Genomic DNA, 27,996 nt, shown 5'->3' on the forward strand with positions numbered 1-27,996 from the left:
TTTTTTAAAACAGGTTTTGTCTAGCAAAATTACCCACCCCGCCCCTATCTTTTCAGAGCCCTGCAAGGCTCTACCTACTACCTGGCAGAGGTCTGAATGGAGCCTCTCCATCCTTAAAGGGCCAGCTCAGGGCTCTCCTCTACCAAACGCTTCCCTGCCATAAGCCTGCGTACACCTTTCGCCCTCTCTACTCTTATAGATCCCGCATTTATATAGCATTTAGCATGTATTCTTTTCAGTGTTGACTTTGTATATGTGTGTCTTCCCCAAACCGGAGGGATTGTTTAGCTAAAGGCTGTAACTCGCCATCCCCCTATGGTATCACCTTAAGAGGCGGTCGCCCCAGATCCGTACATTCAGCACAGAAATAGAAATTCCACTCATAATGTAGCAGACTCTCTCATTAACCTTGGGGCCCTATTTCCCTCTCACTTGCAACAATCTGGTTTATTCCACGGGGTGGAGAAAGAAGCCAGGCTGGCAGGGTGGGAAAGGAATGGCGTCAGTGTGAGGTCACGCCACATTGTCCCGAATGCCATCTCCACTCCGAGGCTACATTAACGCAGGATGGAGGGATGCAGCTGGAGGAAAGATACAGGCCCACCTCGTGCAGACTACGAGCAAAAAGACGGCAGGACGGAAAACACTGCGGGGAACCTCGCGGGGTGTGGCAGGACACCTGGGCGCCAGCAGCCAACGCCTGCAGGGAGTGAGAGCGAGGACCAGGGAGCCACGCCGGGGCCGCGCAGGATGAGGCGGGACTTCCGGAATCCATTTGCTTGAGTGGCAGGGGAACCGGAAGTGGGGGCGCTGCTGCTGGTGTTGGGGCCCGAGGAGGGACGCGCCGGAGCGGGGCCGCCGGGACTGAGCGAGCGACAGACGCGCCACCCGCCGACGCCGCAGCCGCTTGGGGCCCGCACGGACCCTCTGCCTGAGTGAGTGCAGCCGGGGTCGCGGGGAACCGGTGGCCTAGAGGCGGGGGTCGGAAGGGCCGGCGATGTGTTATTGTGAGAGGCTCGCGACCTCCCCTCCCCCACTCTGGGCCCCTCCCCCCCGCGCCACTACCTCCCCCGCCACCTCCCGCCGCCCCTCGGGGGGCCTCGCGCGCGCGTGCGCGCCTTCTCTCCGGCTCGGCGTGGCTACCCTACTCGCCCGCGCTGCCCTCGGACTGCTCGCCACCCCCCTGAGAGCCTCCCGCCCTCACCCCACCCCCAAATGTGCCGACTCGGCTAGGCCGCTGGCCGCCGTCTCCACCCGCCTTTCCCGGGATGGGGCGGGGGGGGGGCAAGGTGGCGGGGCGGCCGCTCCTCCCCGGCCCACCCCCTGGCGCAGGCCTCCCGGCACCCCAGTTCTCTGGGGCCGGAGGGGAACCGCCGCAAGCCCCATTTGTAGCAACTCTGCTGCCTCTGGCCTCAGCTGTTGGCCTCTTCCCTCCATCCCCGCGTTCGAACCTCAGACCCTCCCTTCCCTTTCCTCCTGTCGGAAAGGCCTTTAACGCGGGCCCAGACCCGTTACTCGGTTGCATGTTGACCGAGCACTTTTTCCTCTCCCTTTTGTTGAAAAATTTCAACTCTTTTCAAACTTCTCGGTTGTCTCTCAATGTATTCAGAAACCCGCAGACTGTCAGGACTCCAAAGGCTATGTAGCCCACCTCATTTTAGAGATGAGGCCCAGCCCAAGGTCAACCAGCTGCTTAAAATGCCAGTGGGCAGATTTTCTCAGGTGCTTTTTACTTGGTCCATCCGTGTCCATTTACCCGACCAGGACCTCTGGCCAGGTTTGTGATGTACCCGTTGCTCGGTGACTCACTGTTCTGTTTTCTGTGGCTCTCAGGCTAGCGTTGCCTTTCTTGATTTATGTACAAACCTTAAGAAAAGCAACACTTGAAGCTTTGGCCTCTTTTTAAGAGCGTGTCCGCAGAGAAAGGGAGGACCATCTGCACCCGCTCTAGGATTTCATTTTGCACAGCTTTAAATTGGGGGAGATAAAGGTGTGGAGGAAGAGGAAGAAAATGCAGAGGATTGTCTCTCCTGAGCATTTGCATATGCCTTGGCCTCCCAAACGCTTGTCTTTAGCTTGTCCTGGGCACATTGTTCTGATGGAAAGGTTGCCTCCTTGTGGGGGAGCAGGGGAGGAGGAGGAAATCATTGTGCTTTAATTTGTTGGCTTGGGCGGGCATTTGATAATAAATTATGGATGTGCTGGAACCCTGGGACCCACCCACCTGCCCACTGAGGCAGGGTATTCCGGATGAGGCTTTCCTTCCCTTTCAGAATAACCCTGCTAATTCCCTCTGAAACAAAATGAAGAGTCTGAGGTCAGAGTGGAAACATTCTAAATCTTTTAATTCTTAGTGCAACTTTTCTCCTCCCTCCTCTTTCTTGGTTAAACTAAAGATCCAGCTCAGCTAGAGAATTTATATTTCTTTGTTGTTGGAACTGCTTTCTGAGTAAACGTGCTACACCACGTACCGGTAGAAGTATTGTACCTGGAAATTCTGTTCACTGTCATAGTCCAAGTTAAGGTAGAAAGAAGAGAAAATGGAAATGCTGTGCTTACCCTTCATTTTTCCAAAGAGCTCATTTTAATGGACTATCAGAGATTCAGAATAGAGTCTGAATTAACAAAACTTTCATTCTTGGGATCTTTATCTCCATTCTGCTTTGTTTTTCTAACTGAACCTGCTGTTTCTGATTAGAAGTTAGTGACTTATAATTCCCCCCCAGTGGGATTATTATTATTCAGGAAGGTGAGATGGGAGTCAGATCCCCCTCCCTGTTGGTACTTTTTTTGTTGGGTTACTGAGTACAGCTTCCCATTCTGAATACTGGTGTGTTACAGTATTCCTCTACCTGAGGCAGGAAACCGAAAATCATTCAATTTTTGTGTCCTACCATAGGCTGTTCTGAATAGTTCCTGATTCATTCTTCATTTCTCTTATAAAGAAAACAACAGCTTATTTTATCAGACTCCCAAATTATTTAAATCTTCTAAATGCATAGTCCCCTAGATTATACATTTCCAACCTGGTTCTTAAAAAGGAGATTGCATGGGGGTTTTGGCTTAGTTTTTTTCACCTGCTCTTTAAAGAGGTTATTAAGCCATAGGCATCAACAAAACGGAAAGCTACTCTGCATTGTGAGAATTTGATTTTGCAAAACAATTCAAAATCCGAGTGCCTGAAAGCACAAAGAAACAATTTTTTTGCTCAGATACTTTGCCCTTGTAGAGTAGGAAGGATGACCTTGTATTCATAGTTAAAGGGGGGAAAAAGAGTGTTAATTGGGAATATTTTGCAGTCTTCTCTCAGGTCTGCCTGCCTGGTAGCCACCCCCTTCAGTTTCTGTCTCTGTTTCTTCGTTTTGCCCAAGAAGAAATTTAGGACCAAGATGAAAGTATTTTGCTTACAGTATCAGGATGCCACTAAATTTGGGTAGTAGTAATAGGATATATAAGTGAGTTGAATTAGTAAATGAGAATTTATTATATCTTTTCTATATAGAGCCGAAAGTCCTTTGCTCAAGAATAATAAATAGGCTTTGGAGGTACGTCACCCTGAGTTCCAATCGCAGCTCTCCCTGTCGTGGAGCAGGTTCCTGAAATCTCACTGAGCTTCAGTTTTATTTAAATAACAAAGCTCCTAGCACAGCGAGTTGCAAATAGTAAGTTCTTCATCATCAGTTGTTTACCTGTTGGAGGAACTCTGAAAATCCATGTTAGTAAATTAAATCAAATCTAGAAAGATTTTGTATCATTTAAAAATTTTTTTTAATGTTTTTTTATTTCTGAGACAGAGAAAGAGCATGAGAGGGAGAGGGGCAGAGAGAGAGGGAGACACAGAATCTGAAGCAGGCATCAGGCCCTGAGCTGTCAGTGCAGAGCCCGACGTGGGACTTGAACTCAAAAACCGTGAAATCATGCCCTGAGCCAAAGTCGGTTGCTCAATCAACTGAGTCACCGAAAGGTTTTATATCTTAAATAGACCATTGGTCTTGAATGTAGAGTACGTGCACTCCTGGGGATTGCAGAAGATGATCCATTGGAATACAGGACACAATTTAGAACTTCTTTTTACATTTATTTTTTTATGTAAAAAGGGGGAAAATAGACTTTATTAATATTTCATATACAGATTAATCACTCAGCTTTAATTTATAAATAAATATACATATGTCAGGGCACATTTCAAAAAGATTCTAAAATATTAAAAATGTTTGGGCCCCATGAATCTGGACCAATCTTTACTCATATGCTTTAATTCACTTTATGCTTTTTTTGTTAGGTGCTCAGCTTGCCTCTCTTTGAATCTTTATCGGAGGAGTCTACTTAGAGGCAGGCCATGTCATTTTGTATCATATTTTTTAGAAATTTGTCTAACTGTACAGTCTATCCACTGGCCCTGTGTTCCTATTTGGGGACATACAAATTAAGCTTAATACCTCCTCGGAATCTTCAAATACTTTGACAGTTATGTGTGTCCTGTGTCTTCCTCTTCCCGATTGAGTTTTTCTACACGTTATAAACATAGCTATTCCTTTCAACTATTTCTAATATGACACGCTTTTAAATTTCTCACCGTCTTGGCTCCTTTCCTCTAGACACCCGCCAGTTTGTCAAAATTCATGAAGCTTTTCAAGATCTGAACATGGTATCCCAAGAACCGAAATGAAGTTGAAGTGCCTGCATTTTGTCTTTTAAGTGGTCACCCTGTATTAGCAGCTTGTCACCCTTGTTCTTTAAGCAATCCCAGGAACAATAGTTTCAATTATATAATCATATAGTGAAAGTAGGACAGATTATTTTTCTCCGTTTTAGTAGTGGTCTCTCAGTTAATTCTGTGTCCGTTAACTTTTGTCTCACAAAATACCTAACGTATTAAGTGTCTCTCCAGGTGGGAAAGTAAATGAGCACAAACTAATGAAATAGTTGGGTTTTTAAAAATCTATTTAAAAACTTAGGAAATAGTTTCTTTGGATTAGTGGAAAATGAAGCTGTTTGTTGTGGTATTTTACATTATATATGTAATTTTGAAATCCATAAGATGCAAAAACTTGATTGCACCTTATCTGTCTTAAGGCCAGTAGAGCTGTTTGATCAGCAGGGGAGAAAAGTTTGTTGTTGTTTTTAAAAAAAATTTTTTTTAATGTTTATTTATTTTTGAGAGAGAGAGAGTGTGAGCAGGGCCGGGGGAGGGGCAGAGAGAGAGGGAGAGACATAGAACTCAAAGTGGGCTCCAGGGTCCGTGCTGTCAGCACAGAGTCCGATGTGGGACTCAAACTCACAAACTGTGAGATCATGACCTGAGCCGAAATCGGACGCTTAAGCAGGAACCCCAGGAAAGGTATTTTTCAAATTAAAACTACTGTTAAGCACCATGTCAGATTTTAACCTGTGTAGCCAAAGTTCAATCTAGACTTGAATTTAGACCCAAAAACACTTTTGTATAGAAGGTATAGAATGTTTTATTAGCTTAAAAACAAAAGCAACCCCCCCCCAATTAAATGTTTCTATATGACTATTTGTTTTAACCCCCTTAGTCATTTTTTCTTTTTCTTTTGTGCTTCTTTTAATTTTTCCATACTTTATCTTGGACAATGAAACCTCAAACAGATACCATAATCTGACTGGAGCTTTACAAATTCATCTGGCAGTTCTATCTAATTCTTGTATTTTACATTGATGTTTTTAGCTCCAAGTAGTTTCTGTTTTTTGGGTGAAATGGTTAGATAGATATAAGGCCCTCTTTAGGGAGTCAGCATGAACTGGTTTGTGATTAGTGGGCCAGATGTGACATTATTGGGGTGAAGCAAACCTAATTTCATTTGCTCCCTGCACAAATTACCTAAATTACCTACTCATAAATCTCATTTTGCAAGGGTTGGAGGTGGTATATATAAAACATGGCATATATAATTTTTCATAGATAGCTGTTTTCTGATAGTTGCAAATTTTAGTAAAGAAGTACATACAGATGGTCCCTGATACAATAATGACTCTATTTAGGATTTTTGACTTTACAATGGTGTGAATGCGGTATGCATTCAGTAGAACTGTACTTCCAGTTTTGAAGTTTGATCTTTCCCCGCGCTAGCGATATGCAGTAAGTAAGATCCTCTCATGCTGCTGGGCAGTGACTGGGCAGTGGCAGTGATCCAAAGCTCCCAGTCAGCCCCATGACCCCGAGGGTCAACATCCCATGCACTAACAACCATTCTGTACCTATGCAGCCATTCTGTTCATCACATTCAGTATAGTATTCAATAAGTTACATGAGATATTCAGCACCCTGTTGTAAAATAGGTTTTGTGTTACATGATATTGCCCAACTGTAGGCCAGTGTAAGTGTTTTGAGCACCTTTCAGGTATGCTAGGTTGTGGTACTTGGTAGGTTAGGTGTATCAAATGCATTTGTGACTTAGGATATTTTCAACTTACAATGGGTTTATCCAATTATAATCCCATTGGAAGTTGAGGAAGATCTGTACACAGGGTGTGGATGGTATTTTACATTTTCAATTAGATATGGGCTTAACCCTGAGCCTAATTTTTTTAGACCTAGTGTTATTTAGAGTGGAGCTAATTTATTTGCATAGTGCTAAAAAATTGGTTTGCGTCTGTAATGTATTTTTCATGAATGAAGGTATGTTTTTATGTTTAGAGGTTTGTTAATTTCTAATTCTCAAAAATTGCTGCTTTGGCAATCCAGTATGTGTGTTTACTCAGTAAGTACTTACTGAATGAATATATCTCCATCTTCTTTCAGAGAAAGCTTAGCTGTATTTGATGATGGCAAGGGAAAGAAAAAGAGAATGGCCCCCTTTTCTGTAAGCTACAAAACCCCAGCTTTTTCTTTCACATCCTTTGCATGCGCCAAGTGATTTCTGGAGCCTGATGTCTTTAGTATGTATACTTTAGAGTTGATTGAAAACAGTCGGGTGTTTTTGTCTTTCTAGAAAGATTAGCACTTCTAGTTTTCCTAAATTTCACTCATTGCTTCTTTTCCACTATCAGATGCCGTATTTGGGTTAGTCATTAATAACGTTTTCTTAGTGGAGACCTGACAAACATAAAAAACCTAGTAAACATTGTCAAAAACCACTACCAAAGCCTATGACTAGTTTTGTCACCATCTGTAGTAGTTACCTGTGATGTTTAGTAGTGGATTCTAATCATGGCTGTAGTAATTCTCAGGTGTCTAACTTGAGCAGCCTAAAAGGTTCTAATGCAGGTTTCATTGAACTCTTAAGTGTCTAATTCCTTGTGTCATTTGGTACTTACATTAACATGTAATCATGAAAAATTAATGTAGATGTAAAGTGTATACTGGCAGATTTTTTTCTATGTAATGCACTTAATGCACTGTTCCTCAATGATATTCAAACCTGTCTAGAAGTTTAATGATGCTAGATATTTATGGGACTTAAGCGGTCGTGTCCTTGAATTCCTGTCTGCTGAAAATAATCTCCAGTTGTTTTCGGCAAAACCACAGTGAGACTTAAATTATTATTTCAAACCTGACATGTAATATTTAAGTGGTAACAAATAAACACTCCTGTTAATGAATGAAACATGACACAGACATTTTCCCCCTCAGGTGTAGAATGAGCCAAGGAGACTCAAACCCAGCAGCTATTCCACATGCAGCAGAAGATATCCAAGGAGATGACAGATGGATGTCTCAGGTAAAAGCAAGTGCGTATGTATTCACCCAAGATGAGTCTTTTCAGTTTTCTCAAGTCTTTTGACCAAAGCAGCAAAAGGGCATTTTTTATGGTCAGTAAGAATTATTTAAAAATTTTTAAAGATTTATTTAATTTTGAGAGAGAGACAGAGTTCAAGTGGGAGGAGGGGCATAGAAGAGGGCGACACAGAATGTGAAGCAGGCTCCAGGCTCTGAGCTGTCAGCACAGAGCCAGATGTTGGGTTAGAACTCATGAACCGTGAGATCATGACCGGAGCCGAAGTCAGACACTTAACTGACTGAGTCACCCAGGCGCCCCGAGAATTATTATGTAAAAAAAATTTTTTAATGTTTATTTATTTATTTTTAATTTAAAAAAAAAATGTTTATTTTTGAGAGAGAGTCAGAGCATGAGCGGGAAAAGAACAGAGAAAGAGGGAGACACAGAATCCAAAGCAGGCTCCAGGCTCCAAGCTGCCAGCACAGAGCCCGATGTGGGGCTTGAACTCACTAGCCCTGAGATCATGACCTGAGGGAGGGAGGGAGGGAGGGTGGGTGTGTGTGCGCATGTGTGAGCACAGGTTGAGAAGGGGCAGAGAAAGAAGAGGGCAGAGGATCCAAAGCGAGCTTTGCACTGACGGTGAGCTCAAACCCACGAACTGTGAAATCATGACCTGAGTCTAAGTCAGATGCTTAACTGACTGAGCCATCCAGGTGTTCAAGAATTATTATTTAAAAATTTTTTTTTAATGTTTATTTATTTTTGAGAGAGACAGTGTGCGAACGGGGGAGGCACAGAGAGAGAGGGATACAGAGTATGAAGCAGGTTCCAGGCTCTGATCTGTCAGCACAGAGCCCGACATGGGGCTTGAATCCAGGAACCGTGAGATCGTGACCTAAGCTGAAGTTGGATGCTTAACCTACTGAGCTACCCAGGTGCCCCAAGAATTATTATTTTAAACGAAAATCTGATGTTATGCTAATGTCATATGTAATCACCAGTCTGATGTTGGAACGGAGGAGTATTTTGAAAGCGCTGGGTGCCCCAAGGATTATTATTTTAAACGAATATCTGATTTGATGCTAATGTCCTATGTAATCACCAGTCTGATGTTGGTACAGAGGAGTATTTTGAAAGCATAGTAACTGCTTTCTGTTGATTTTGAAAGATAGTGGTGTCTCCACAGCATTCTTTTTTTTTAAGCTTTTTTTTATTTTGAACTAATTTCAAAATTATACAAATACCACAAAAATTTTAGAAAGAATTTCTTATATCCTTCATCCAGACCTGCCAGTTATCATTTTGCCACATCTGCCTAACTGTTCTGTCTGTATTTGTATTTGTATGTGTATACACCAACGTACGGTGTCTTCTGAACCGTGTGGGAAGATGTTGCAGTCTTCGTGCCCGTTCTCCCCTAAATATTTCAGTGTATTTTCTAAGAATAAGGACATTTTCTTACATAACTACATATAGTTATTAAAATCAGGAAATGTGATATTGGTATAACACCATATTCACATTTCTCCATTTGTCTCAATGTTTTTATGTCAGTTTTCTTCCCAGTCTGGGATCACACATTGTATTCAGTTGTCCTCTCTATTCTCCTTTAATCTGAAATATTTCTCAGCCTGGGTTTTTCATGACATTGACAGTTTGGAACATAAGCCATTTATTTTGTGGAGAATCCCTCAATTGGGATTTGTCATTTTCCTCATAATTAAGATTCAGGTTTTGCATCTTTGGCAGGGATATCAGTGAAGTGGTGTCCTTGGTGCATCACATGGAAGGTACATGACGTTCGTTTGTTTCATTGGTGATGCTGACTTTGATCACTTGGTTGGTTAAGATTGTTGGCCTAAACCGAATGTATTATGGAATGGACTCTTGGGTCTTCTTTTCAGTGCAGTTTTGAAGCTCACATCGTCCCAGGTAAAGCAAGTGGGAATCCTGTCAGGCTGACTCCTGAGTCTTCTTGATGTTTTCCGTTGTTTTTTAATGTTTATTTATTTTTGAGAGAGAGTGTGTGTGTGCAAGCATGCGAGCAGGGGAGGGGCAGAGAGAAGGAGACAGAATCCAAAGCAGGCTTCACACTACCAGTGCAAAGCCCCACATGGGGCTCAAGCCCACGAACCTGAGGTCACGACCTGAGCCAAAGTCAGACCCTCAACCAACTGAGCCACCCAGGTGCTCCTTCTTTGTTTTTTAGCACTGTATCTTCATATTCTTAACTTCTAATAGACTGTCACCACTTAGCCTTAACTAGATTTAATCTTCACTTATTGGTTTGCAGCCATATTTCCTCTTTGAAATAACAAGTTCTATTATGATTTTAAGTACCCAAAGTTCTACATTTTAGTATTTAATGATTCTTTTTTACACTCTTGATAATTATATAGTATTCTTATGTTTTTGTCTTCCTAGACATAAAAATCAGTATGTCAACCAGTTTATTTTGATTGGTAGTTAGTATTTTTTCAACTGTTCTTACATAGATCGATTGCTTGGTTATTCTTTCTTAATTTTTCTAGTTCGTTTGTGTCTTTAAAAACAGTATTATGACCGGCTGTGTGTTCATCAGTCACCCTAAAAAAATAAAATATTGCTAATAGAGTTGATGTTCTTTGTATACCCCTCAGTGATCATTTTTTTTTATCTTTTTCCCACCTCCCATCCCCAAACCAGTATCCTAAATTTGGTGGGGTTTTTTCATGCGTTGACATGGTGTATATATAAAATTTCTGATTATATGTGTGTAGAATTTTTGCGTATTTTTAAGCTTTTTGTGTTTTTTAATATATTTTTCTACAGTATATCATGCATGTTAAAAGTGGAGCTGTAGTTTTTTCCTCTCTTTAAGTAGTATTTCATTGCTATATATGAAAATACCATTCAGGTATTTTTAGGTTATTTATAACTTTATTAAAGGTAGTAACTAGGGACACTGTCTCAAACTAATAAACTTTAAAAAAAGCTTACATAGTATAGAAGGATGACTTTACTAAATATTAAAATATATCCCCAGGGGTGCCTGGGTGGCTCAGTCGGTTTAAGTGTCTGACTCTGAGTTTTGGTTCAGGTCACGATCTCATGGTTTGTAGGATCAAGCCCTGTGTTGGGCTGTGTGCTGACAGCTCAGAGCCTGCTTGGGATTCTTTGCCTCTCCCGCTCTCCCGCTCTCCCTCTCTCCCTCCTTCCTTTTCTCTCACTCTCTCTCTCTCTCTCTCAAAATAAATAAACTTAAAAAAATATATATGTATGTAATATACACACACGGACACACACCCAGATCTTGGTTTCTAATTCTCCAATGAAAGGAGCCAGAGCTCCTTGGAGAAATGATTGCTTCTACAGCCAGAGCAAAGAAAATGAAAGATGAACCAGGAGTGTCTTGTAGTGCAAGAAAGCAAGTATTCAGAAAAGGAGGGGGGAAAAAAGATGTGTGGCAAGAATACCACTGCAGTGACATGTCCTCAGCATGTCTCATGGAAGACCTGTGATACTGGTCTGTTTTGTTTGTTTGTTTTTTAAATTTTTTTAATGTTTGTTTATTTTTGAGAGAGAGACAGAGTGTGAGTGGGGTAGAGGCAGAGAGAGAGGAAGACACACAATCCAAAGCAGGCTTCAGGCTCTGAGCACAGAGTCCGACACGGGGCTCAAACCCAGAACCTCTAGATCATGACCTGAACCAAAGTCGGACGCTTAGCCGACTGAGCCATCCAGGCGCCCCTATACTGGTCTGTTTTAATGATATAGTCACCTTGACCACTTGAGGCCACCTGAAAGAGCATCCAGGTGCAAAGTTGGGCAACTTGAGCAACATAGTATTATTGGTTTGTAACTCAAGGATAAAATACGTATGAGTCCATTTTGCCATAAATAAGTGATTAGATAAATAGGAAATAAGGGACACATCTTCCTTAAAAAATAACTTGAGTTCATAAACGTGGGGGCTCCTGGCTGGCTCATCCAATAGAGCCTGTGACTCTTGAAGAGTTTGAGCCCCAAGTTGAGTATAGAGGTTACTTAAAAATAAAATCTTTTAGGGGCACCTTGGTGGCTCAGTCAGTTAAGTGTCCGACTCTTGGTTTCGGCTGAGGTCATGATCTCATGGTTTCTGAGTTCAAGCCCTATGTCAGGCTTTGTGCTGGCAGTGCAGAGCCTGCTTGGGATTCTCTCTCTCCCTCTCTCTCTGCCCCTCCTGTGCTTGTGCTCTGTGTCTCTCTCAAATAAATAAACTTAAATTTTTTAAATAAAATATTTTATAAATAAAGAGGGAAGGAGAAAGGGAAAAGATATATCTCATTACAACACCACAGTAGTAATTACTATAGGGAAGGTCCATCAATGAATACTAGTAGGTACAACTTCCAGGGGAAACAGTGTATTTGCCTAGCTTCAGAAGTATCTCCCTGGAAATTACTTTGGTGTTTTTAACATTTGACTACATATTTTTTGATATCCCATCCCTCCAGAAGGTAGAGCTCAATTTCCTCATCATTGTGAGCCGGATTAATGTCTTGTTTCTAACAAATACAGTATGGAAACGAAAAATGATAAATGTATAGTGGAGAAATCTGGCAACCACCACCTTAACCAAATGATTAATGTTAACATCACCAGTTAATAAGTCGTGTTGATATTGTGTACTCCCTTCTGATACGATACAAGGGCACATCACCTCTGTGGTAGTCTTCCAGAATAATCCATCGCCTTCTATTCATGAGAAAATATCAGACCTTGATTGAGGGGCATTCTATAAAACACCTGATACTAAACAGGCCAAGGACATGAAATACATGGAAAGACCCAGAAGGTGTCCCATCTTGGAAGACACCAAGAAGACATATATAGTAAATGCCATGTGATATCCTGAATTGGTCCTGGGAACAGAAAAAGGACATTAGTGGAAAAATTGGTGAAATCTGAGTAAACTTTTTTTTTTTTTTTTTAGGTAATCTCTATACCCAGTGCAGGGCTCGAACTCATAACCCCGAGATGGAGAGTCAGGTACTCTACTGACTGAGCCAGCCAGGTGCCCCTGAGTAAAACTATTCTGGCTGATACCATTTACCAATGTTAATCTCTTAGTTCTGACCAGTGTACCATACTTAGGTAAGATGTTAACATTGGAAGAAGCTGAGTGGATATTGTACTATCTTTGCAACTCTTCTGTAGATCTAAAAATGTTTCAAAGCAAAACATTAAAAGAAAAAAAAAAAAAAACAAGGGGCACCCGGGTGGCTCAGTTGGTTAAGTGTCTGAGTCTTGATTTTGGCCCAGGTCATGATCTAAGGGTCGTGAGACTGAGCTACGTGCTGGGCTCTGCACTGAGTGTGGAACCTGCTTAAGATCCTCTTTTTCTCATTCTCTCCCCACTTCCCCCTGCCACCTCCCCTGCCACCTCCCCTGCCTGCACGTGCTTTCACACTCTTTCTAAAAAAAAAAAAAAATCATGATTAAAACAAGTATTGATGTGATATTCAGTACTTCCTATGAGGTATTGCCAAACTAGTGTACCACATATCAGGAAATAACTGGAACAGATGAACATGTTCCCAGGAATACAGTCAATAAAATCCAGACTATGGGAGATGTTATAGATCAAATGATCATATTTCTTAAAATATTTAAAAAATAAATTTGGGCACCTGGGCGGCTCAGTTGGTTAAGCATCCGACTTTGGCTCAGGTCATGATGTCACAGTTCGTGAGTTCGAGCCCTGCATCAGGCTCTGTGCTGACAGCTTGGAGCCTGGAGCCTGCTTGAGATTCTGTGTCTGTCTCTGTCTGTCTGTCAGTCTCTCTCTCTCTCTCTCTCTCTCTCTCTCTCTCTCTCTCTCCCCCCCCTCTTCCTCTCTCCCTGTTCCCCCCCCCCGTCTCAAAAATAAATAAACATTAAAAAAATGAAAAAATAAAAGTAAATTTGGGAGGTAGTAGCAGGGGGAGTGGGAAACCTGTAGATTAAAAGATTTAAGAGACAAGTTGGATCCTGACTTTTAAAAAAACTAAAATTTTTTTATGACTTGAATTTGAACACTGGTTATTTGTTGATATTAAAGACACTGCTGTTAATTTGGGAGAGTAGCATTGGTATTGTGGTTATTTTTTAAAACTCGGGGGCACCTTAGTGGCTTTGTTGGTTGAGTGTCTGACTCTTTGATTTTGGCTCAGGTCATGATCTCATGGTTCAACAGATCAAGCCCTGCACTGAGAGTGGATCCTGCTTAAATCCTCCCTCCTCATTGCCCTCCCCTCCCTGCTTGTGTACACGCTCTCTCTAAAAACTTTTTTTTTTTTTTTCCATTTTATTTGAGAGTGAGTGTGCATGCATGAGCAGGAGAGAGGCAGAGGGAGAAAGAATCTTAAGCAGGCTTCTGGCAGAGCAATCCAGGCATCCCCCCCCAAAAAAAACTTTTTTAAGAGTTGCATAGTGACACTAGGGGGGCCTGGCTGGCTCAGTTGGAAGAGTATGCGACTCTTGATCTTGGGATCGTGAGTTCGAGCCCCATGTTGGGTGTAGAGATTACTTGAATAAACTTTAAAAAAAGGGTTATATAATGAAATATTTATAGTAATATAAATGGTATACTAAATATAAATAGAATAAATATAGAATGCTGTATACTGAGTTTGCTTAAAATAATCTGAGGGTAGGGGTCAGTAGTTTAGGGGATGACTGAAATAATAGTGGCCATGTGATGATTGCTGTAGCTGGTGATGTAAATACATGGAGGCTTGTTACATTATTTTCTCAGCTTTTGTGGATGTTTGATATTTTTCATAATAAGATTTATTTAAGGGTGATACTGAAAGACTTGACTGTAGACAAATTTAATACAAATTGTATCAAAACATGTTAACCAGAAAAAGGCTCGGGAGCAGACTGAGGAAAATATTTGTAGTAAGTAATGCAGAAGAAGCGTTGATATTTTTTCTTATATTATCAGCAAAAATATCCTCAAAGTACCACTAGATAAGTATCTCAATACATGACCGGAAGTGTTTCACTTTTTGTTCCCAAAAAGTACAGATTAAAATAATGAGAAGAGTAAGGAGGGAGAGGGAGGGAGAAATACTAATATCCAGTGTTGGTGCAAGATGGTAAAATTAGTTCTGCTGAAGTGCTAGAGTCAGTACAGATACAGCCCTTTTTGTTAACAACCTGGAAATATATCTGGGATCCACAAACGTGCTCATCTCCTTTCACCTAGGAATTCCCAACATGTAAAAAATTGAGTTTGTGTAAATTTCCTCATCACAGGAAATAGGACACTACTGGCAAGTCTGTCAGTAGGAAAACTTTAAAAAATGGGTGTGTCAGTGGATTTGTTCAGTAGGGTGTCATGTGGCTGTTAAAAATTATGGTTATGAAACTCACGTAGCTACATAGAAAAATGCTTCTAGTGCAGTGTTCACTGCAGTTACAGTGGCCACTGTTGATGGAGTACCTACTGGGTGTCAGCCAAAAGCTGGCTCTCTTTCCTAAAACTTTCCTCTCCATACCTCTACAACAGGTGTGGGATGTCTGGCTGGTTCAGTCAGTAAAACGTGAGACTCTCGATCTCAGGGTCATGAGTTTGAGGCCCATATTGAGCATGGAGGCTTTTTTATTTTTTAATTAAAAAAAAAAAAAAGTTACCAGCAGAAGAGCATATATGGAAAACAAGTGTCAGGTTATATTGCATTCTGGGCTAGAAAGTAGACAAGTAGAATTTGAACATATTCTGTTCTGTCTCCAAAGCTATTGTGCCAGAAGGAGGTATACATAATACATACAAAACTTAAAAAAAAAAAAAAAAAAAAGAGGTGTTAGAGGCACATGGAAAATGGCAAGAAGAGGGGCGCCTAGCTGGCTCAGTGGGGCGTGTGACTCTTGATCTTGGAGTTGTGGATTCGAGCCCCATATTGGGTGTGGAGCCTATTTTAAAAAACAAATAAAATAATTTTTCTTAGTAGCAAGAATAAAATACCCCGGAACGGTAATAGTTATGGGTGAAGATGATAGAATTCGAAGTGTTTTGTTTTGATCTTTCTATTTTTCCAAACTTACTGTAGCTACTTTTATACTTGAAAATATAGAACCTTTAGAACAACGGAACTTAAATTCCATGACCTTCTAGAAGCATGAACTATTTTATTGGTATTGAGAGGTAGTTAGTACTGTAGTACCTCAGTGGAGAGGTGATGTGTTGTGGAAGTGTACCTGCTCACCAGCTGAAGTTTTATTCTTGCCCATCTTATCCCTTCAGTTTAAAACGACTTGCTGAGGGGCGCCTGGGTGGCTCAGTCGGTTAAGCATCCGATTTCAGCTCAGGTCGTGATGTCATAGTCGTGGGTTCGATCTCCACGTCGGGCTCTGTGCTGACAGCTCAGAGCCTGGAGCCTGCTTCAGATTCTGGGTCTCCATCTCTCTCTGCCACTCCCCTGCTCACGCTCTGTCTCTCTGTCTCAAACATTTAAAAAAAATTTTTTTAACTAAAAAATATTGAAACAACAGTAATTTAAAAAGCTTTTTTAATTTTTTTAAATGTTTGTTTTTGAGAGAGTGAGAGTGCACACAAGCGGGCGAGGGGCAGAGAGACAGGGGAACAGAGGACCCCAAGTGGGCTCCGTGCTGACAGCAGAGAGCACCATGTAGGGCTCAAACTTGCGAACCTCGAGATCGTGACCTGAAGTCGGACGCTAAACCGACTGAGCCCCCGGGTGCCCCCCAAAAATTGTGTACAAAGACGTGGATGCAAAAAAAGGAAAATCGGTCTCAAATCCTATCGCCCTAAGGAGCAACTCTTTAGTAAATTGTTAAAATTATTTCCAGAAGTATTTTTGTATTTTCACCCAGAGCAGATGAGTATCTCTGATTCACTGCATTGTTGTCTGTTCTGATATTAGCAGAAATACTTCAACATAACTGTACCTTAATTACTAAGGGAAGCATCGTTGAACGTAGAGCTTGAAAAGAAAGGGACAGCACTCAGACCTTTCTGTTGCCTAAAGCATCATGTAAATTTGTTTTGGGGATGAATATAGAAACTTAAACTATGTCCTTTAGCATCAATGAGTAAAATCCATTTTAAAAGTGTCTTGTCAGGGGCACCTGGGTGGCTTAGTCGGTTAAGCATCTGACCTTAACTCAGGTCACAATTTCACAGTTCATGGATTCGAGTCCCCTGTCGGGCTCTGTGCTGACAGCTCAGATTCTGGAACCTGCTTTGGATTCTGTATCTCCCTCCCTCTCTGTCCCTCTCCTGCTCACGCTCTGTCTCTCAAAAATAAACGTTAAAAAAGATTTTTTTTTAATTAAAAATAAATAAAGTGTCTTGTGCCTTTGCAACAGAGAGAAGTGGACTAGGTCCACAGTCACCACTACTTACAGGCTTGGATCAGACTGAGAAAGGCTTGAGTCCCACTTTGCCATTGTCTCATATTTGGAGGTTAACAGACATTTTCAAAGGACACATTACAAGCATGCAAATAGGGTCTTCTAGGTGGCTCAGTCGGTTAAGATCTAACTGTCGATTTCGGCTCAGGTCATGAGCTCATGGTTGTGGGGCTGAGCCCTGTGTCAGGCTCTTGTGTTAAGTGTGGAGGCTGTTTAACATTCCCCACCCCCCTTAAAAAAAAAAATCCTGGGGCGCCTGGGTGGCGCAGTCGGTTAAGCGTCCGACTTCAGCCAGGTCACGATCTCGCGGTCCGTGAGTTCGAGCCCCGCGTCGGGCTCTGGGCTGATGGCTCAGAGCCTGGAGCCTGTTTCCGATTCTGTGTCTCCCTCTCTCTCTGCCCCTCCCCCGTTCATGCTCTGTCTCTCTCTGTCCCAAAAATAAATAAATAAACGTTGGAAAAAAAAAAATTAAAAAAAATCCCAATAAAACACATGATTCTTGATTGGGTCCTAGTTCAATAAAAGAGATGTAATACTTTATCCAAGTCTTGGAACAATTGGAAAGATTGAGTATGGACTGAATATTAGATGTTATGGGATTATTGTTCATTTTCTTAGAGATGATAATACTTTTGTGGATTTATAGGAGACTTTCCTTACTCGTGCTGAAATATTTAAAGGTGAAGAATCACAGCATTTGCAGCTTACCTTCAGATGGTTCAGCAAACAAACAGATAAAGTAAAAATGGTATTGTCAAATATAGGTGGAGGATGTACAGGTGTTTATTGTACTGTGGCTTTTCTGTATATTTGAAACTGTCTTAAAAAGTTTGAGGAGGGGCGCCAGGGTGGCTCAGTCAGTTAAGTGTCCCACTTTAGCTCATGGTTCTTGAGTTCAAGCCCCGTGTCAGGCTCTGTGCTGTCAGCTCACGGACTGGAGCCTGCTTCAGATTCTGTGTCTCCCTCTCTCTTTGCCCCTCCCCTGTTCATGCTGTATCTGTCTGTCGTCTCTCTTTAAATATTTCTTTAAAAAAATTTTAAGTTTGAGGAAAAGATAAACTTATAAACAACATGTTAAATGTATTTTTTTTAGTCTGGTTTGAGTAGAATTGCAGTTTTCTTGAGCATATTAGAATAATCAGTGTGGTAAGGGTGGGAAGAAAGTTCCAGTAGTTAATCACAGACAGGCTAAATAGAATGTTTAACAACACAGTAACTTGATGGACAACTGTTCTGTCTAGGCAAAGACATCTCACAGAGAAGATGCCAGTTTCTAATTTCTCTCTTTGTTGAACCAGCACAACAGATTTGTCCTGGACTGTAAGGACAAGGAACCTGATGTGCTGTTTGTGGGGGACTCCATGGTGCAGTTAATGCAGCAGTACGAGGTAAGGCCGACGTGGCAAGGGTGCATCTTGGCTACGAAGGTAAATCTGTTCATTGCTAGCAAACTTTCATTCTGAGTCGAACCTGAAAGGCTTCTTCGTGACAGTTTAGAAAAGCTCCAATTCAGAGTATGAGGGAGGTCAGTCCTATATAATGGGATTCTTTGTGCCACCAAGCGTGAGGAGACAAAATTTAGCATTGTTTGTAACTCCGCTCTCGTTTTTGCCTTGGCTTCCGAGAACCTTCTCTATTTTATTTATTTATTTATTTATTTATTTATTTATTTATTTATTTCTATTTGTCCTAGTTGTGATTCTCAATTGTTAAGATTTTTGTTTTACCATTTCCTTATTTTGTGTGTTTTTGTGGGGAGCTGTTCCACATCTTTTTTTTTTTAAGGTTTTCACTCTTCCAAGGGCAGTTGAAAGGAAAAGATAGCTTAATTTCCTTCTGGCTCCAGCACTCTAAATTTCTTCCTCCCGTATTTCTACTTCACCCTGTTCCTTTAGATACTTGAGTAAAGGGAAGGGAGAGCTAATTGAGCTGGCACCTTGGTCATAATGCTGGTACCTCCCAAAGGGCACCGGGTGGCACTGGGACTCAGTTCTCCGGCCAAGGTGGCAGGCTGCCCAAGAAGTGAGTGATGGGGTACCCTGCGAACACAAGTTTGAACACATAACATTTGAACACACAAGAGGGAAATTGTTCTTTTAGGTACCTCGTGACACATTGTAGTTGAGGGATTTTATTTCCCACTCAGTTGAAATAAAGCCAGTTTTTCTCTTTTTAGATATGGCGAGAGCTTTTTTCCCCACTTCATGCACTGAATTTTGGAATTGGGGGAGATACAACCAGACATGTTTTGTGGAGACTCAAGAATGGAGAACTGGAGAACATTAAACCTAAGGTGAAGTGAAACTTAATTTTTAGACTATCTTTTAATCTTGGGTCTTTTCCCAAGATGAATTAAATTGAAACTGCTAGTAAAAACAAATTGCTTTTTTTTTTAAGCATTATTTTGCTATTGTCTTTGCTTTGTGCCCATTTAGATAAATAATATTGTCCTTGCTTAAGAATGTTCCAAATGCCTACTAAGAAATTGGGACACTGCTTGCTTAGGTTGTATTGGTAATTGTTAATAATGCCCTTTTTCAGCGGTAGGAAGGGATTTAATGCTTTCCTGTAGACCTGAAAGCAGTGTGTGTGGGAGACTTCCCAGAAGGGGGCCAAGGCCGCAGTGCCACCATTCACTTCAGGAAGGAATTTTGGATCTGGTTTATCCATGTAAACACATTACATGTGTAATTGAGGCCTCCCAAGTTTTTCTGAAGAAAATCTGAAGCACATGTGAACAAATGTTCACCATAAACATGTTCCCAGTAACTTAACACATTATAAATGTCCTGAGTTGGCACACTGCATATAATTTTTTTCAGTCCTAAACAAAGAAAAAATACTCAAAACTGATAACAGTTGCCTTTGTTGAAAATATTTTACTTTTTGCCTTTCTAATGGAAAAACTCCTCCATGTTCCTATCTTTTGTGACAGGGTGGAAAGTTACTTTGGGTCGTATAGTAAAATGTATGTCTCTAGGTGACAGCCACTTTGTAAATTTTTTTTTTTTTTTAATATTTATTTTTGAGAAAGAGAGAGAGTGACAGAGCACAAGCAGGGGTGGGTTAGAGAGAGGGAGACACAGAATCTGAAGCAAGCTCCAGGCTCCAGGCTCTGAAGTGTCAGCACAGAGCCCGACCTGGAGCTTGAACCCATGAACGATGAGATCATGAACTGAGCTTTTTTTTTTTTTTAAATAAAGAGGAAAAACTTGAAACTGCATCCAGCTTCCAGCCCAGCAACTCTTTTTCCTTGAGTACAACTGTGTATTTACTTCTACCAGTTACACTCCCTTGGGTACTTTTGTTATTTTTTTCTGGAAGATACTTCTAGTATGGTAGGAGTTACAGATATTTTCCCCTGACTTTCTTAGATTTCACTTTATTTTAGTATTTTTTTAAGACATGCAGAGTTTTTATACAGTTGAATTTGTTATCTTTTTTGGTATAGTTTCTGGATTTTAAGAGGTTAGCTCTCAACTCCACAATGATGAAAGAATTCTCTCATTTCTTCTTAGTACAGTTGTACTGCTTCAGAATTGATCTGCTTGGAATTTATCCTGAGATATATGAGGCCTTAAATCAGTATTTGAGGGTGGCTGCTCAGTTGAAGTTCTCCACTACCATTTGACAAGTTCATCTTTCCTTCCTTTGATTTTTGAAATAAGATTTTTATCTACATATTGATAAATATTTTTATCAAAATACTAGGTTTTTATCTAAACATTCCTTTATTCCTGGCTATTTATCCCTGCCCTCCTCCCCCCTTTTTTCCCCCTTAATTATAGGTCATTGTTGTCTGGGTAGGAACAAACAACCATGAAAATACCGCAGAAGAAGTAGCAGGTGGAATCGAGGCCATTGTACAACTTATCAACACAAGGCAGCCGCAGGCCAAGATCATTGTATTGGTATGTAGTCTTTGGTGGGTAGAGTCTTTGATGTCATTAAGTCAGGTGAGGAATGTTTTTAAATATATGATCACTCATGAAATAGAAACTGTTTAGGTGGAAGCAGTTTATGATAGTCCTGAGGGGGCTCTTCTTTGATATGTCCCATTGTCTTACCAGTTTCATCATTTCCCAGACCAGCTGTGGGGGTCATCTCTTACCTGCTCATCCTTGTTTAGTTGTGGAAATCGTCTTTGTTGCTTCAGGTAGCAACATTCTGATAGTGTTTAAAATTGCATATGAAACTAGTCCTAGTCCTAAATCTGTTTTTGTTAGACTTGGGTTTGGATTAGTTTAGTTGTGTTGTTCCATCCCTTTATATGTTAAATGTGGTGTATTTATTAAAATCTCTGACGTCTCTAAAACATCAGCGATTCTGTTAGCAAGAAGATGGGTACTTTATAGTCTTACCCTATCAGAGAGTGCTACACTTTGTGGAGATTAAAAGCATTAAATCTTCGTGGTCTCAGAGATAAACAGCTGTCTATTTCAGTGTAAAAGTTTACCTGTAGATACTCTTAGCAACACTAAAAATAGCAAAACTAAAAATGTATGTTTTTGTGGAATCTGATAGGTATTCAGTTTTTTAATGAGATGATGTTAAGATATTTATCCAACAAACGTGAAGATCACTATGTACAAGGCACTGTTCTGGGTCTTGAGCCTACAAAAATAAATAAGACCTTGTTCCTGTCAGGGAGCTGTCAGTCTGGTCTAGTGGTAGATGGACGTAGCAATATGAAGAGAGAATTAGTACAGTATGCTAAGGGGAGAACAGGTGTATTCTAGACACAAAAGCTGAAATCTGACTTTAGTTTTAAAGAATTCATTCGTCTCTAGACAAATGGGGAAAGGAAAGAAAAGGCATTACAGGTCAGGCGATAAAGGATGGAAGGCATATATACCTAGGTGTGTGTTTGTTGGGTGAGTGAAGGAGGGTGCTTGAAGAATTTTGGGCTGTCTTCGATTAAAGTTTAAGACTGGGTTGGTGAGAAGAAAGAGGCCACAGCCAGGTCATATAGTGATTTGTATGGCTAGATAAGAGTGTAGATTTTATCTTCCTGGTGCTGGGGAGCCATGTCTTATTTTATTTTTTTATCACATTCTTTTTTATATCCTTGCCCTAGTCCAGAAAGGATTGCATTGTGGTTAGAGTCCACCTCTGAAGTACAGGGGCTGGTACATAATAGTTGCTCAAGATGTATTAGTTGCATGAGTGTTGCTGAATGAATTCTCCATAAATGAATAGTCTTTGTTGCAGCCAGACTTTTAAATTGGATGTACGCTGGTGTTGTCTACAACACTAAAACATTGGCCATACTCTGAATAACTGAATGGGCCCATAATTGTATAAGCCATTGAATATAATAGCACTAATCCTGTGACAGTTGAGAGAACTGTGTGGAGATTGGATTTATGATGTATTTAAGTGAAAATTCCAAATGCTAAACCATATGTGCATTATATTTAGAGTTACTTAAAATACGGTTTACCCTCGAACAACATGGGGGCTAGGAGCATTGACCCCCATAGGGTTCAAAATCCGCATGTAACTTTGGATTCCTTCTAAACTTAACTACTAACAGTCTGTTGATCAGAAGCCTTGCTGATAAGCAGTCATTTAACACGTATTCATATGTTATGTGTATTATATACTGTATGCTTACAAGAAAGCTAGTGAAAAGAAAATGTTACTAAGAAAACCCTAAGAGAAAATACATTTCCAGTACTATACTCTATCAGAAAAAATTTGTGAATAAGTGGACTCGTGCACTTCAAACTTGTTGTTCCATGATCTGCTATAGTTGTCACATGGTGAAGCGATTGGGAGCATATTTTTCTTTTTTGTTTCTTCTAACATAATGTTTTGGCAGTTAAAAAAATTTTTTTTTAATTTTTATTTATTTATTTTGAAAGAGAGAAAAAGAAAGAGAAAGAATCCCAAGCAGGCTCCACACTGTCAGCCCACAGCCCGACGTGGGCCTCAAACTCCTGAATCGTGAGATTGTGACCTGAGCCAGAATCAAGAGTCAGACACTTAACCAACTGAGCCGCCTAGGTGCCCCAGTATTGTAGCAATTATTAATTATTACAGGGGAAAAAAAATCACGTGGCATACCTTTGATACTCTCATATTAAGGAAAATACTATGCAAATACATAAGCTGCTTTTCTCATCCTGGCTTGAAAATCCCAATAGGTATGGTCCGTGTTCTTAAGGTTTAATCATTTCTTACGGCTTTGACTGCCATGATATTCTTTGAATGACAGAACAAAGTATGTATTTGCTGTTCACTGGCCATCCTTCTTGGTTGCTCATATCTCAGCCAGATTTGGCTCATTGTGAGCATTGAGGGTAGTTCTTTTTTTGTTAACTGTCAGATGCAAAGCCTTATACTTTAACAGTTCTGTAAACTAGGGTTTAGGCTTGACTTCATCTGTGAAATTTTTGAGGCGCTTAACAAGGGAACTATATAGTCACAATAAATTGGTAACCACGGCGCCAACATTTGGTGAAAAAAATTAAAGCAGACATGAACAAGTACTTACTTTAGCATGAAGCGGGTTTTTTTTTTTCCTTTAGTAGCATACCCACAGAAAATCTATTTTTGTGAAATAATACCTCCCTCTTAGGAGAAATGGGTGGAAAATTTTTTGCCTAAATAACAAAAACTTGCTGTGTGGTATCATTAGCTATAAACCAATAAAAGGTTGTCAGACAATAATTTTATAATAGGATCAATTTCTATAAAAGGACATTTCTAGTTTGTGATGATAAAACCTTGCTCTTGCGGTATGAGCATAGACTTTCATGGACCATGGGAGGACAGACATGTGATTTATCTAAAAGTTAGATGATTCGCATAAGTTAAAAATGAATTTAGAAAACATCTGTTTTATTCTAGCAAACATGAAGTGGCTTTGATTTTTTAAGACCACATTTGTCCCATCTCTGTTTCTCATGTGCAGTAGTATGGGTTCCATGTAACATTAATAAATACATGTGTATTTGAGCTAGAATATTCTGATGACTGTAGGGAAAATGAATTGAAGGGAAGACCAGTCAGGAGACTTTACGTTAACTGAGTGAATAGTGGTAACTTTCCTAGCCATAGCAGCATGTATAATCAGAATGGAGAAAAAAAAAATTGAAAATATTGAGAATGCAAAAGCTGAATAATTTAATGATAAATAGGGAAGGTATGTGGAATGAGAGACTCAGGGATGTTAGAATGACAGTTGATACAGAGGATGTAGTAGGAGCATATTGTGGGGAGACGATGATGAATTGCTTTTGGACATGTCAAGTTGGGAGTGCCTCAGGAATGCTCAAGTTCGGTTTTGAGCTAGAGTGTTCGTAGTGGGCCAAGGACAAGACCCTGACCTGAAGACTACCAACAGTTAAGCGACAGGAGGAGGAAGAGGAACTTGTGAAAAAACTGAGACAGAATGGTCAGAGAACTTCCACCAGAACCAGTCTAGTCCAGTGTTTGAGAACTCAGAGTGTCAAAAGGTGCCAAATGGAACAGTTCTTCTAGGAGTAACTGAAATCACAGATAAATAAGAAGGGAAAAACCAGTGACTCTTCTCATCTTCTGTTCTTCTCTGCTTTGCCCCAGGGTTTGTTACCTCGAGGTGAGAAGCCCAACCCTTTGAGGCAAAAGAATGCCAAGGTGAACCAACTCCTCAAGGTTTCCCTGCCGAAGCTTGCCAATGTTCAGCTCCTGGATACAGATGGGGGCTTCGTGCACTCGGACGGTGCCATCTCCTGCCACGACATGTTTGATTTTCTGCATCTCACGGGAGGGGGCTACGCAAAGATCTGCAAACCCCTGCATGAACTGATCATGCAGTTATTGGAGGAAACACCTGAGGAGAAACAAACCACCATTGCCTGACTGGCTCCCATCAGTGTTAATAGCACCCAGCTTCCTCAGATCAGTTATATCACTGGCACTACAGAATCCTTCTCTTTCTTAAGGCACTTTGCATTGTAGAATGTTCCTGGATGTTCATATCTAGTGTTTGAAGGGAGGAGGGATTTAAACTGGTCCTGTACATAGAAGGTTTGTTTGACACAGGAGAAAAATTAGCCAAGGAAGATTGTTGTTTAAATTCGTTTGAAACCAGAAGGGGACTTGTTAGTTGTATGTGTGACATTTTCATTCAGTTATCACTGTTTTTCCTAGGACAACATCAAGCCTAAGTACTGAACAAAATGAAGATTTTTTTCTTGGCCTTTCTTTCTATGGATTATGTCATATATACTAATGATCAGGATCACACCTACTTGGCTTTAAAACAGATGTTTTTTCCAGTTTTTAAGGTTCATAATTTAGCCTTTTGTTTTTAGGTTGTTTTTCTCATATGTTTTTGCCACATTTTTTTTTAACTTACAGCCTCAGATTGAACGTGTTTGTCACTCAAATATGGGAGATGCTATGGTTACAAGTGAATTTGTTCCACTCTGTTAATCTTTCCCGTGTTTAGCAGTGGAAGATAGGTTTGGCCCCATTTGGGGGACTCTGCGGAGGGTATTATTTTTATGCTGCTGAATATCATGTCTATAATAGACCCATGCATGCAGCCTTTCCTCCCTATTTCCCCTCATCCCCTCTTTTTTTTTGGAGGGGGGAGCCCTTGTTGACATTACAAGCTTTTGACACATTTTCGACCTAGGAGCTCTGTTGCTGGAAGTGTAAGTCCCCAGTCAGTCACTCTCATGATGTTACTGATGTGCAACTCGTCCTTGTGAGGTGTTCTGTGCATAGAGTCTGTGTCGTGCTATCCATGTGCAGAGTTCTGTTTGTTTGTTTTGTTTTTTTCCTGTAAAATATGTTACAGTTTTCTTTTTTGGAAAAAAAAAAAAATCAGAACTCTATTTTCCATTCCATAAGCCTTGACATTATTTCAAGTTTTATAGTATCTTAAGATGTATATTTTATTTTTTTATTGGCTTAGTTTTTAAATTATAATCAGTCCAGAAAAATTTGGCCTTTCCTTATGGGCAAACAAACGGAGCTGCTTTTCAGAACAGACATTTCTGCCTTGATCCTACCATTTTAGTGAAAAAGAACTAGGTTTGTTTAACTTTCAGGTTTTCTCCTTAGAGTATTTTCACCTGAAAATTTCTTCCAAGAGAGCTCTTTATAATCCTGTTGGTTTGCTTGAGCTACAATAACTGCCATTTAAAAAATAATGGGATGATACATGGTTTATTGTTTGGTATACCTATGGAATATGTACAAACTGGATCTACAAACAAATACATTAAACTGGACCAGGTGGGTACTGGAGTAACCTTTTAACACGTGCTCTGCACAGATTCTGCTTAACGTTCAAGTTCAGTGACTAAGGCTGAAGCTCGATGATCTGCTTGCAAGGCAAATGCTTTTGTGAGTTGGAGGGGGTTGCTGATTTGAGCATGGAGCCACTTGTGATTGAGAAGGATAGAGAACTTGGGCTGATGTTTTCTTGTGAAGCCTCTTTCTAGGAATATTTTTTCCGTCTTATTTTTAGTCTTTTTTTTTTTTTTTAATACATTTCTGAATGTATCATGTCTTCACTAATGACAGAAAGTACATGTGATGTTTACTAGACTCGTTTCCCACATTAAAGTTCCCTCTTCTGTTTTGAGTAGCCCGGATTCTTGAGTTTTTCAGGACAGGTTCTTTCTTAGCTAGGCATTGTTAGGCATTGTTCTAAGGAGGAGATTTAATAAAGCCAGAAGTTTGTCTGTAAAAAGACCATTTCTTCAGGTCTTTTTTCATTTGTCAGAGGGCGGGAGTGTCGTCCAAACAAATCCCTTAGGTGATTCCTGCAGCATGCGCTTTTAGTTTCCCTCTTGACTAAGAATCAAATATCCCTTTGTGAGCTGGTCTTCAGCTCCTTTGCTTATGTGTGTAAACCTCGGGTGTTACTACGTTTTATACCTACCAGAGCTATTCGAGCAATAGTATTTGAACCACTAGCCTTTTAAATAAAAGTCTGCCCCGTTGCTAATGTGCAGATACTGAGTCCACTTTCATTTCTTGCCAGCTTTCTTTGCACTGCTTTAGGCAGGAGGTGTTCATCTGTTTTTCTTTGACATCCCTGTTTGCTACAATGACAGAACTTAATGCTTACCCTTTGGATTTCTTGCTCACTTTTCATGTATATGTAAACTTAATGCACTGTCCAAGTGAAATGTCTTAGTTGTCATTGTGATTAAGGGGCCAACTTTCCAGACAGCTAGCAGAGGTGTTCTGATCCTCCCCCCAGCAAGTTTTAATTCCTTTGCCCACCCATTCCCGATATCCTAGCCGGCAGCCGGTGATGGCATTGTAGATTCTGCGGTCACATTGTGAATGTGGCAGGTGGAGGATGTACTGCCAACACTGACCTAAGGCATGTTGTTTTGCTGCCTATGTCTTCTGGGCTGCCATGGGCAGTGGTGTAGCTCCCACTTTGGGTTTTTTTGGACTGTTGGGAGCATCTGTCTAAACCTGAATCTTCTGTGAAAAACCTTAATCTGACACAACAAATCTTGAGTAGCTCATGCCCTGCTCTTAATAATTCTGTCTCTTGTTGTTTCAAAACAAAACACAACTTTTTTTTTTAAACTTTTTTTTAACCTAGTCACTGTTTACAGTTGTATGCTAAAGGCCTGAAATACTGTCTGTGCTGTGGTGTATGAGCATTGCCAATTTTATATTTATTGCAGTGAAGAAGAAACTCAAAATATATGAAAATGAGGAGCCTGTCCACGCTCCAAAATCCGTGTGGGTGCATGTGGGAGAAGTGAGTTGGGGTCTCTGGAAAGGAGGCTTTTTGGAGTGGGTCTCCCGCTTCTCCTTGGTGTTCCTGCTTGGGGATCACTGCTGCTAGCTGACTGGGCCTCCCCAACAGAAGTTTGTGACTCTGCTTTGGCGAAGTTTCATTGACTAGTAGAACTCATTCTGTTTTAGTGCATATTTCAATATAAATGTAAACATTTCACTCAAA

General features: G+C 40.6%; 1 protein-coding gene across 3 annotated transcripts; it reads left to right on the forward strand.

Annotated features, from left to right (window-relative positions):
- The first annotated feature begins 561 nt into the window (after positions 1–561).
- On the forward strand, positions 562–27,996 carry PAFAH1B2 (platelet activating factor acetylhydrolase 1b catalytic subunit 2). Of its 3 annotated transcripts, none has more exons than XM_045482957.1 (6): positions 562–935; positions 7,595–7,682; positions 18,362–18,451; positions 19,240–19,356; positions 20,852–20,974; positions 24,633–27,996. In XM_045482957.1, the coding sequence occupies exons 2-6, from the start codon at positions 7,602–7,604 to the stop codon at positions 24,909–24,911; spliced, it is 690 nt and encodes a 229-aa protein (XP_045338913.1). In that variant the 5' UTR covers positions 562–935; positions 7,595–7,601; the 3' UTR covers positions 24,912–27,996. The 3 variants fall into 3 exon arrangements, with proteins under 3 accessions (XP_045338913.1, XP_045338915.1, XP_045338914.1); XM_045482959.1 differs by lacking the exon at positions 24,633–27,996 and adding an exon at positions 21,134–22,256 and having other exon boundaries at positions 793–935; XM_045482958.1 differs by lacking the exon at positions 562–935 and having other exon boundaries at positions 7,595–7,692.

This window comes from Leopardus geoffroyi, chromosome D1 (genome assembly GCF_018350155.1).
Source record: "Leopardus geoffroyi isolate Oge1 chromosome D1, O.geoffroyi_Oge1_pat1.0, whole genome shotgun sequence".
Lineage (NCBI taxonomy): Eukaryota > Metazoa > Chordata > Mammalia > Carnivora > Felidae > Leopardus > Leopardus geoffroyi.